The 12,104-nt window shown below is 39.9% G+C and overlaps 1 protein-coding gene across 1 annotated transcript in view; it reads right to left on the bottom strand.

Annotated features, from left to right (window-relative positions):
• ECT2L (epithelial cell transforming 2 like) overlaps window positions 1-12,104 on the bottom strand; it is a 99,841-nt gene that overhangs the window by 11,070 nt on the left and 76,667 nt on the right. The window contains exons 15-19 of the mRNA XM_084777589.1: window positions 4,152-4,366; window positions 3,028-3,175; window positions 1,716-1,789; window positions 1,463-1,619; window positions 583-648 (exon numbers count right to left, since the gene is read on the bottom strand). Coding sequence (XP_084633715.1) covers window positions 583-648; window positions 1,463-1,619; window positions 1,716-1,789; window positions 3,028-3,175; window positions 4,152-4,366 — 660 coding nt within the window. The remainder of the gene's footprint in view (window positions 1-582; window positions 649-1,462; window positions 1,620-1,715; window positions 1,790-3,027; window positions 3,176-4,151; window positions 4,367-12,104) is intronic.

Raw genomic sequence — 12,104 nt, 5'->3', positions numbered from 1 at the left:
ACTCACTGAGACATCTCCACAGCCTCCTGACCCAATAGCACTTATCCAGTGAAACAGGAAAGGAAGACAGTGTCACAGAAGAAAGCATATTCTCAAAGAGTAGATAGCAAGAGGCTACACTATTAAAGAATGGAGAGTAGATGTGTATGGTAGGAGCCTCGGGAAACAGGGGAGTCAGAAAGCTAAAGGAAATCAGATGAGCTTATGGAAATGATAGGCAGTTAACAGAGAGAGGGTTCCCAAGTGTTGTGGGCATCTTCAGTGTGCTGAGCCTTGCACCAATGACTTATCAGTCAGAGACCATGTAGAATATAGAACTGGATGCTCACTCAAATGGAGTCATGAACAGAGTATCATCAAAGAAGGAGCTACAGAAGATCCCAACCATGGGATAGGGCCTAGGCCACAAATGCATTTTCTAAAGATGCAGATAACAGAGATATGTTACAAGAAAGTCTGTAGTGCTTGGCACTAATAGGCATCGACAAAATTTAACTGCCTCAGGATCTATCTGTATGTCTCTTTTTACCAGTGACAAGGTTCTACACATGAGCAGAGATACAACAAGAACGTCATTCGTACAGGGCATCCCCAGATGATTGTCTGTATATCGGAAAGATGATCTCTCATTTTGATGTTTTTCTTTACCTAGAAAACAAGGTTATATTAGGCAAAGATCATAACATTTTTATTATTATTTTGTGACACCTGGTACATGGCTTGGTACTTTAATAAAAATATCAGTTCTCTAGACCCAGTGTTTTAATAAAGGCAAGTAACAAGGATGTTCAGGGGGGGAAAAAGTACTTTTAGGGTGTTTCTATTGAGCCCAGATGCCTGTACAGCATATAGGGAATAAGTACGCATGCTGTACTTACTGAGTCAGGAAAGCAACTTGACATCTTAAAAAAAAAACAAAGACCTGGAAGCAAAAACATTTTACATTTTTTTCTTTTGGTTATCTATACAAATCCAAATCTTACACTTTCACACTAGAAAAGATGGTGCTGGGGATGTGACTCAGTTGACAGAGTGCTTTCCTAGTATGCATAAATCCCTGTGTTCAAACTCAAGCACTATATTACTTAGAAATGCTGGTGAATATCTGTAACCCCAGCACACAAGAAATGAGGGAGACAGGAGGATCATAAATTCAACGTGATCGTTGGCTACATATCAAGTTCAAGTTAATCTGGGACATATAAGACCCTGTCTAAAGCTGGGTGTGTGGCAGGGAACACTGTGACTGCACACTTGTCTGGAAACATTGCCTCACATTCTTTGGCTTAGAATAGATGCCCTTCATGTTCAAAATTGTGAAACAAGACTACAGATTTATCTTTCAAGGAGTGTAAGATTGAAGTAAAGACCACCACCCAACAAGAGGCATCTCAGAGTCTTCAACTGAGACCACCACAAAAGCACTGATGTTGAGGGGCACATGTATTTATCAGCAACTCACCTGATCTATGTAGCCTTTATATTTTTTTATTTGATCAATTGCAGCGGTCAGGTCCCCACAGTCTACATGTCCTGCAGGAGTATGAAGTCTCAGAGCATAGAGAAGATGAATATATTCTTCAAATCTCCGGGATGGGTACAGAAGCAGCTCTGGAAGACTGTATAGGGCATAGGGAAGGGTGCCCTGGTTGCTTCCTGTAGGTCATGGTGAGCCTGTCCTTGAGTGCCCAGTTATGCTCTCCCTGGGAACTCACCTCAGCATTTTGGTAACAATGGTTTTATCATGCCTCTTCAAGAAAGCTCTGAATGCTGGTATCATTTCTCTGCACTAAAAGGGGAAGATTATATTGTCAAAACTTTATGAGACCTTGTGTTCCACCAGCAGCAAGTGGTCTACAGAATAGTCAAAGAAGAAGGCAACATCTCCACCTAATCTAAGTATTTATAGTACTATTTGTGTGTTCTAATATATTAACTCTAGTATTTTGATATCTAACTATATCCATTAACTTAACCAATAGAGGGGAATAGTAACAGATTTATAATTGAGGTGGGATTGGATTAGAACTAGAATAAATTGAGTAGGTGACCTTGTCAAGTTACCTAACTTTCTCATCAGGGAAATGGATAGAAGGAAGACCCAGCCCATAGTAAGGGGATGGAATCCCACCCATAAAGTGCCTACCATGCAATAAATCCTATTTCATTTCTGTAAGAGCTTGAATATCACTTATATTCACCTTTAATTCAGCTGTCATTCATGTTTTCCAGAGTAATATTACAAAAAATATAATGGTAAACTTAATATTTATTCATATGTACTCACTCATCACCACTGGTCTACCTGTGAAATTAAGTCCTTCTACTTAGGAATGTATATCTCTAAAAGACATCAATGTTGTTAATGTCGGAGTCGAAGATTTGCTGATTTCAACCTCCAAGAACATTGTAAAAACAAGGCAATTTATACCTGTGAGCAAAGGTATAAGGGCCTAAATTTGTTGGTAGGTAATAATAATAATAATAATAATAATAATAATAATAATAATAATAATAATAATAATAATATCCATAGCTAAATGTATTGGAGCTACCTGTATGCTGACTATGCTAATGAAGTACATATCAGTATTGAAAATAGCTATAAAAGCTGTGCCGCCAGTTTGTTTTTGATAACGCTCTTTCCTCTCATTCTTGTCTTCAAGATCAAGACTCACAGTCAAGTTGTCCATAGACCCAAACTTGCATACCCCCAGCATTGTAGCAGCAGAGAATTCTGAGCTCGCAATCTTCCTTCAATTTAATTGTTCAGTGTCCTGTCACTGAGGCACTAAGTGGCTGGGGTGCATGAAAAGTGAATATGAGGCTAGCTGCAACTCAACTATCAGTCCCTGCGCGCTGCTGTGCATCCACCACTGTGTTAGCCTCTGTGTCAAGCTCCCTGTCCTCAAGAAGCTTCAAATACAGGGGGAGACCTGAGAAGGAGCAGCTGAGAAGCAGCCGTTCCCATGTACCTCTGTCCTTTGTGTCGTACAGGGTTAGGGTGGAGACAGTACAACTGCTTACCTTCTCGATGGTTTTCAGAACAACTGGGTAATTGTTGAAGAAATTGGTGTATGTGTTCAGCTGGCTTCCAAACTTTATGAATATTTCTCCCACACAGTGGGCTGGGCTCCATTCCTGTAGTCTGTCTTTTAGCTTATCTAGAAACTCTCTACAACCCAAGAAGATTGTATCTTAAACATTTGAGACTCTCCAAACTTTAGCCATGAATTCATTAGTGTCGGCTTTTCTGCTTAGTCTTTTGTGGTAGAACTTGATTTGGACCAGAACACTTAGCCACAGAGCCATAAAGATTTGACAGAATAGGGGAGCTGGGCAGTGAGGGAAGAGCTTGATTGTCCAGGATCCCATCTTTTGCCTTAATCCCTTGGGTCAGAATTCAGCTTCCTACAGTAGAACCATTTCTGAAGGGCCCGTCCACAGAGAGCCAGGGCCACGGACGTTCTAACAGGCATCTGAGGAGAATGGCAGCTTCAAAAGCCAAGAGTCATAACTTGCATACAGCCTTCCTACTCTACAGATCCAGGTCATGAAAACTGACAGAGGGTTCATCAGCCTTGTTACTGGGTAGGAGGTGGATCTCTCCAGATCTGTGGAATTGACTAAGGTAGCACTTGGCTCACTTCACTGTACTACAGGTAGTAACCATTGTTTTTCTCAGTCTCTTCAGACATGTAGGAAACTCAATGGAAAAGCAGAGTAACCTGGTACCATTGAATCTTCTTGTTCCTGGCTTATTATTCAATTAGACATTGTTGACTGTTTCCCGTGGACTTTTGTGTAAGCAGCTTATTGAGTACAAAATGCCTAGACATTGAGTTCTTTGTCTTGTACATGTTGCACCCACAGAATTACAGATGAACACCCAAGTTAGAAAACCTAAGTGACTTCCCCAAGGTTAGACTGGGATGCTTAGGTGGGGCTGGGAGAGCACTGGAAGCCATCACTGCTGTTGTAGCTATCAGGGGACATGCAAAGGAGCCCCTCTGCTCTTCTGGGTAATGGGATCCCCAAGAAGATAGATAACTGTTTGGCCACAGTGGGGCTTTTGAAACAATGTCCTATTCCCACCAACTGGGGAGTATTTTGTTTGTTTGTTTGTTTAAGAACCTGTCTTTAGGATTTACCTGTTGAGGTTTAAGATGCACAGAGTGTCAGAGAAAATGATGTGGATATTGGCAGCACTCAGAATGGCTCTGTTGGAATCGAGCGCTGCCCTCAGGGGTCTGGCGTAGACATCCCTCACAATTCCCAGCATCTGCACATACCGTCTCTCACTCTGTACAAGCTCCCTCACAACTTGGGCTCGTTTCTCTACTGAGTCAACCTGGAGCTTTCTCTCCTGAAAAAAAAAAAAAAAAAAAAACACACACACATCAGGAATTCAGGAGAAATTTAATGACTGAAGCCCTCAACAAAGGGGAAAGATACCAAGGAGGAGGAAGAGGCAAGATCCATAGGAGAGATCATCTTAAGGGATGACGGCAACAGTATAGAGCTATATGAAGCCACCAAGAATCTCAGTGAGCTGAGACAAACAGCTGGTGGTGGCCCTCCCATTCTTGAGGGGCCTCTGTTCTATTTTTCCCTCATTCACTGGGATAGCATAAGGGAACGATACAACCACCGAATGTGCACAAGTGTATTTCCTCCTTCCCACCAGATACCCAAAGATGTCTTGGTTGCCGTCAGATGGGGGGAGGGGGGAGATTCCCTATAAAATCTCAGTTTTTGTGGGAATGGCAGGATCATTCATTCAGCTCCCACCTTTCTATTTGAGAAGTGATTTTATGCTCACTCTATTAACAAAACAGAATTAAAGTCCTTACACACCTGTTCTATTGGGTAATTTTTGTCCTATTTTTTTTAATCACTGAAAAAACAAAAGAATTTTTTTCTGTCTCTGGGGACTGAGCCTAGTCTCACACAAGTTGAGCAAATGCCACTATTTGAGCCTACATCCCCAACCACCAAGGACAAACACTTCTACACCATCCTTCTACATAAGACAAACTGTCAAAATAGAATTAAATTTCTCAAATTATATATATATATATATGTAAACACACAGGCCATGGGTACACATACCTGCAATCCTAGAATTTGGGAGGCTAAAAGAGGCAATAGTATTGTAAATAAAAAATCCAGCATGGGCCACATAGCAAAACCCTGTCTCAAAAAACCAAGAGCTGGAGATACAACCCAATGGTCTAGTAGTTGTATAGGATGACTCTTTATTCAAGTCGTACTATGGCCAGAACATTAAAAAATTAATCCCAGTGTACAGGCATGTGATCCCGGTGCTCAGAAGGCCGTGCTAGTCGCTACCATCAGTCTATGATGGGCTTCCATGCTGATTCCTGGTGACTGATGTGTGGGAAGAGCGAGAAACCATATCCTAAGGCCAAGGCCCCTGTTCTGGCCCCTACCTAGGTATGGTGAGCTGTAAAGATCTCTATGTCTGAGCTTAAGGCTGCAGAACTCATACAGTCCTCTCTCTCTGAGAGTCTAACCTTAGGTAAGTCACTTAGTTTTTCTAACTCAGGTGATCATCTATAAAACTGTGGATGCTGACATCTACTTTGGAGTCTTTAAAAAAGAAACGTAAACAATGTGAAGCCATATAAAATATTCCAAAATACTATATGCATGTTATGCATTCTGGCAGCTGGAACAGGTTCTGCATGTGTGGCATCCCCCTCTAAAGTCTGTCCTTCAACCCACAGCAGAGAATTTCACATGTTGACAAGAGTCAGCTTTTGAAGTTGGTGTGTGCCAGTTAAAAACTGGAAACCAATCCTGGCCAATAACTCCAACAGCAGGCCCCTGTCTACCACAGGCCACATGGTATCCAGAACCTGAGGTAAGACCCAGCACACAGGCATCTACTCTTCAGACCCTACTCACCTTTCAGACAACAACACTCCCTCCCCTCATCTCCACATTCAGGCCTATAACTACAGCACAAGGCCTCTGCTCTACCAAAGGCCGCAGTAACCAGAACCCGAGAAGTCTCCTGCTCTACCAGAGTCCTCGAGGCCACACCAGCTTCCAGAATCCCAAAACTCCAGAGGCAACACAGGCACCCAAAACTCCAGAGGTCACACATGCCACCAAAACCCCAGGAGAAAAACCCTACTGCACAGGAGGACTCGACAGTCACAAGAACCACAGGCCACTTAGGCCAGAAGACCAGAAAGGAAGCAAACCAAAAGCAAAAACATCCATCCAACAAAAACAAACTCCCAAATCATCACCTAAATCTAAAATTACTCCAAACCCAGCTAGATGCCTAGAGACTAGCATAAGAACATAATCAACAACAGCCAGGGCAGTGTGGTACCATCGGAGTCCAGCCATTCTACTAAAGCAATCCCTGGATATTCCAACACAGCTGAAGTACAAGGAAATAACATTAAAACCAATTTTATGAAAATGACAGAGGAAATAAATCCCTTAAAGGATGCCCAAAAAAACCAACCAACCAACCAACCAAAAGCAAACAAAACAAAACAAAAAACAAACAAACAAACAACAGCTGAAGAAGCTGGGAATGGTGGCACATACCTTTAATCTCAGCACTTAGAGAGGCAAAGGCAGGCAGATCTCTGTGAGTTTGAGGCCGCTCTGGGGGTGGGGGAAGAAATAAAATGGTTCAAGGCCTGAAAATAGAGAAGCAATAGAAGATCCAAGATGGTGGTGCCTATTGCACATGGTATCTGGGTTATAGGACAACAGTGACTGCAGAGTGAGCTATGTACTCCAAAACTCTAGTGTCTATGTTTCCCAGATGAGTGGTCCCAGTCTCTGGCAACCTAGTTGTTCCTGCTATCCTGAGGAAAGCTCCCAGTTTCCAGGGACATGAGTTTCTAGCCTCTGGCCACCCAACTCCCAGGATCCAGGGAAATGGTCCCAGACTCAGGTCTATGGTTTTACGCCTCTCCTTGAGGAGACCAGCCAGACTCAGGAGCATACAGGATCTACCTCTAAGATGGCAGCACCCAACATTCACAGCACCTGGGAAGATTGAGCTCAGAGACCAGGACCTGCTGGTCCTCAGGATCAGGCTACACACCCCCATACCAGTCTCTTGACTGTGGGTCTAATTGAAACAGTCACCTGAGGAGAACTGCAGCCTATTCTCTAAATTCCAGCAGCCTTTACACAACCATGCCCACAATCCCAAGGAGGGCTACTCCAGAAAAACCCAGCCACCTGCACCAAGCTCATAAAATCCAGCAGATACCAATTCCAGAGACAGCCAGATGGCTAAAGGCCAGGGTAAGAATTCAATTAGTAAAAGCCAGGGCAATATGTCACCTCTAGAAACCAGTTATCCCACTACAAGCAGCCCTGGATACCCTAACAACTGAAACACAAGAAAATGACCTTAAATCTATGCTTTTGAAGGTGATAGAGGCATTTAAAGAGGAAATGAATAAATCCCTTAAAGAAATAGAGGAAAATGCAATCAAGTAAAAGAAGCCTTTATGAATCTAGGACAGCTAAGTGTACACAGAGAAACTCTGCCTTGAAAAACCAAAACAAACAAAAAACAAAAAACAAAAAGAAGTCTTTAAAGAGAAAGTAAAGGAAAATACAAACAAATAGGTGAAGGAAATGAATAAAATGGTTTATAATCTGAAAATGAAAATAGAATGAATAAACAAACACAAAGTGATGAAATCCTACAGATAGTAAACTTAGGGAAAAAAACAGGAATGACAGAGGTAAGCATCATTAACAGACTACAAGAACTGGAAGAAAGAATCTCAGGTATAGAAGATACAATCGAAGAAATTGATACATCTGTCAAATTAAATGTTAAATCTAAAAAATTCCTGCTACAAAACATTCAAGAAATCAAGGACACTATGAGAAGACAAAAGAGAAGAGTCCTAGCTCCAATGCCCAGAAAAAGTTTTCAACAAAATTATGAAAGAAAACTTCCCCAACCTAAAGAAAGAAATGCCCTTAACATACCAGAGGCCCACAGAACACCAAATAGATTAGACTAGAAAAGAAAATCCTCCCACCACATAAAAAGCAAAACACTAAACGTACAGAGCAAAAAAAATATATTAAACACATCAAGAGAAAAGGCCAAGTAACATATAATGGCAAACCTATCAGAATCATATCTGACTTCTCAACAGAGACTATAAAATCCAGAAGGGTATGGACAGACATCTTGCAGACCCAAAGAGGCCACAGACATTAGCCCAGATTACTATACCTAGCAAAACTTTCAATCACCATAGATGGATAAAACAAGACATTCCAGGACAAGAACCAGTTGAAATAATATGCACAGAAGATACTAGTAGGAAAACTCCAACCAACAGAGGCTAACTACACCCAAGAAAACACAGGATGTAACTCCACTATAGCAAAAGGAAAAGAAGATAAACACATTACAACTGACAACATAAAAATCACAGGAAATAGCAATCATTGGTCATTAATAGCTCTCAAAATTAGTGGACTTAATTCCCCAATAAAATGACGCAGGCTAACAGGATGCATGTGTAAACAGGACCTATAATTCTGCTGCAGTCAAGAAACATACCTCAGCAATAAAGATAAACATTACCTCAGAGTAATGGGCTACAAAATGGTTTTCCAAGTGGATCCAAGAAATAAACTGGAGTAGCCATTCTAATAGCTAATAAGATAGACTTTCAACCAAAATCAATGAAAAGAGATGGGGAAGGAAACTTCATGCTCATCAAAGGAAAAACCCACGAACATGATATCTCAATTTTTAATATCTATGCCCCAATACAAGGGCACCCACATTTGTAAAATAAACATTACTAAAGCTTAAATCAGACATTGATACTGGACACATTAATAACAGTAGACTTCAATATCCCACTCTCACCAAAGGTCAGGTTATCAAGAAACTAAACAGAGATCATGAATCAAATGAACCTAACAAATATCTACAGAATTTTTCACCCAAACACAAAAGACTATGCCTTCTTCTCAGCACTTCATGGAACTTTCTGGAAAATTGACCATATAGTCTGTCACAAATCAAGCCTCAACAAGAAAATTGAAATAATCCCTTCATATTATCAGATCACCATGGATTAAAGCTGGACTTCAACAATAGCATAAAGCCTAGAAACTCATGGAAACTGAACAACTCTTTACTCAATGACCACTGGGTCAGGAAAGAAAGAAAAAAAACTAAAGACTTCCTAAAGTTCAATGAAAATGAAGGCATGGCATACCCAAACTTATGAGACATCACGAAAGCAGGGCTTAGAGGAAAGTTCATAGCATTAATTGCCTTCATAAAGAAATTGGAAAGATTTTATACTGGCAAATTAATAGCACACTGAAAGCCATCGGAGAAAAAAGAAGCAAACACACCCACAAGGAGTAGACAGGAGGAAAAAATCAAACTTAGGGCTAAACAGTAATTTAGGAACAAAGAGAATAACACAAAGAATCAACGAAACCATGAGCTGGTTCTTTGAAAAAAATCAACAAGCTAGACAAAAACCCTTAGCCAAACTAACTAAAAAGCAGAGAGACAATATCCAACTCAACAAAATCAGAAATGAAAAGGGAGATATAACAAGACAGGAAATCCAAAGAATCATCAGATCTTACTTCAAAAGCCTGTATGCCACAAAATTAGAAAATCTAAGAGAAATAGACAATTTTCTTGATAGATTCCACTTACAAAAGTTGAATCAAGATCAGGTAAACAAGTTAAATAGTCATATAACTCCTAAGGAAATAGAAGTAGGCATTAAAAGTCTCCCAAACTGCCCCCATTCCAAAAAGCTCAGGGCTAGATGGTTTCAGCGCAGCATTCTACCAGACCTTTAAAGAATAGCTGATTCCAATACACCAATACCCTTCAACTATTCCACAAAATAGAAACAGAAGGAACATTTCCAAGCTCATTCTATGAGGCCACAGTAACCCTGATACCACAGAAAGACCCAACAAAGAAAGAGAATTTCAGATCAATTTCTCTTATGAGCATTGACACAAAAATACTCAATAAAATACTCACAAGCCAAATCCAAGAACACATCAGAAACATCATCTACCATGACCAAGTAGGCTTTTACCAGGCAGGGGTGGTTCAGTATATGAAAATCCATCAATGTAATCCACCGTATAAACAAACCAAAAGAAAAACACATGAGCATCTCATTAGACACCAAAAAAGCTTCTGATACATTCCAACATCCATTCATGATAAATGTCTTAGAGAGATCAGGGATACAAGGTGCATACCCAAACAAAATAAAGGCAATATAAAGCAAGGCTAAACTTAACAGAGTTAGCTCTAGGGCCCTAAATAAGCTTAGTAATTTCCCTGCTTCTTCTATTGGTCATGGGAGGGGACGCTCAGTCACTTTCCTCCAGGCATTGCTACAACACTGTACATTCTGTAATCATGCCACCTCAGGGTTAGAAAAAGATGCTTGTGATCTGGTACCTCTATTAGGAAATTACTATACCTTCTAGTGTCTCCTCTGATACACTCCTAACTTAAATTGGTTTGTTACTGGCCCATAAGTAAAAAAGAGAACCAAGAAATTGCTAGGGTTATATTGTCACTGACTTGAATTTGTTCTTGATATATAAATTTCTTCTAGAAATAAAATGTTAGGAGGGCTGAAAAAATTGTCCTCAGATAGACCTTCAAGCTGAGAAAAAAAATAAAAGATATTTATGCTGATAAAAAAATTAAAAAAAATAATAAAGCAAGGCTATAGCCAACATCAAACTAAATGGAGAGAAACTTAAAGCAATACAACTGAAATCAGGGACAAGACAAGGCTGCTCACTATCTCTTCAATATAGTTCTTGAAGTTGTAGCTAGAGAAATAAGATAACTAAAGGAGATCAAGAGGATACAAATTAGAAAGGAAGAAGTCAAAGTATCATTATTCACAGATGATATGATAGTATATATAAATGGCTGCCAAACTTCTATTAGGGAACTCCTATGGCTGATAAACACTTTTACCAAAGTGGTTGGATAAAAAATTAACTAAAAAAAAATCAGTACCTCCTCTGTACAAGCAACAAATGGGCTGAAAAAGAAATTAGGGAAACAATAGCCACAAATAATAAAAAATATCTTAGCGAAACTCTAACCAAGTGAAAGAACTCTATGGCAAGACCTTTAAGTCTCTGAAGGAAGAAATTAACCATATCAAAATTTATAAAGATCTACCGCACTCATGAATTGGCAGGATTAAGATAGTAAAAATGATCATCTTATCAAAAGCAATCTACAGATTTGATTAAATTCCCATCAAAATACCAACACAATTCTTTACAGACCTTGAAAGTAAAATTCTCAAATTCAGATGGAAAAATAACAACAACCCAGACTAGCTAAAACAATTCTATACAATAAAAGAACTTCTGGAGGCATCTCCATCCCTGATCTCATGCTGTACTACAAAGCAACAATAATAAAAACTGTATGGTACACGTATAGTAACAAAATGTGGATCAGTGGAATGAAACTGAAGACCAAGAAATAAACCCACACACTTATGATTTTTGAAAAGGAGCCAAGGACATACAATGGGAAAAAAAAGACAGCATCTTCAACAAATGGTGCTCGCCTAACTGGATGTCTACATGTAGAAAATGCCAATAGATTCATATTTATCACCCTGCACAAAATGCAAGCCCAAGTGAATCAAAGACCCCCACATAAACCCAGACACACTAAATCTATTAGAATTGAAAGTGGGGAAGAGGCTTGAACACATTGGCATAGAAAACAACTTCCTGAGCAGAACACCAATAGCTTAGACCCTAAGATCAGTAAAACTGAAAAGCTTCTTTAAGACAAAGGACTCTGTCAAAAGAACAAAAAGGCAGTCCACAGATTGGGAAAGGATCTTCACCAATGCTATATCTGACAAAGGCCTAATATCCAAAATATGGAACTCAAAAAATTAAGTACCAACAAACAAAATAACCCACTTAAAAACAGGGCACAGAGCTAAACAGAATTCTCAACAGAGAACTGTTGAATGGCAGAAAAGCAGTAAAAGAAACGCACAACGTCCTTAGTCATCAGGGAA

Source organism: Acomys minous, assembly GCF_964271855.1.
Source record: "Acomys minous genome assembly, chromosome: 3".
Taxonomy (NCBI): Eukaryota; Metazoa; Chordata; class Mammalia; order Rodentia; family Muridae; genus Acomys; species Acomys minous.
This window is presented reverse-complemented; position numbering and strand designations above follow the sequence as displayed.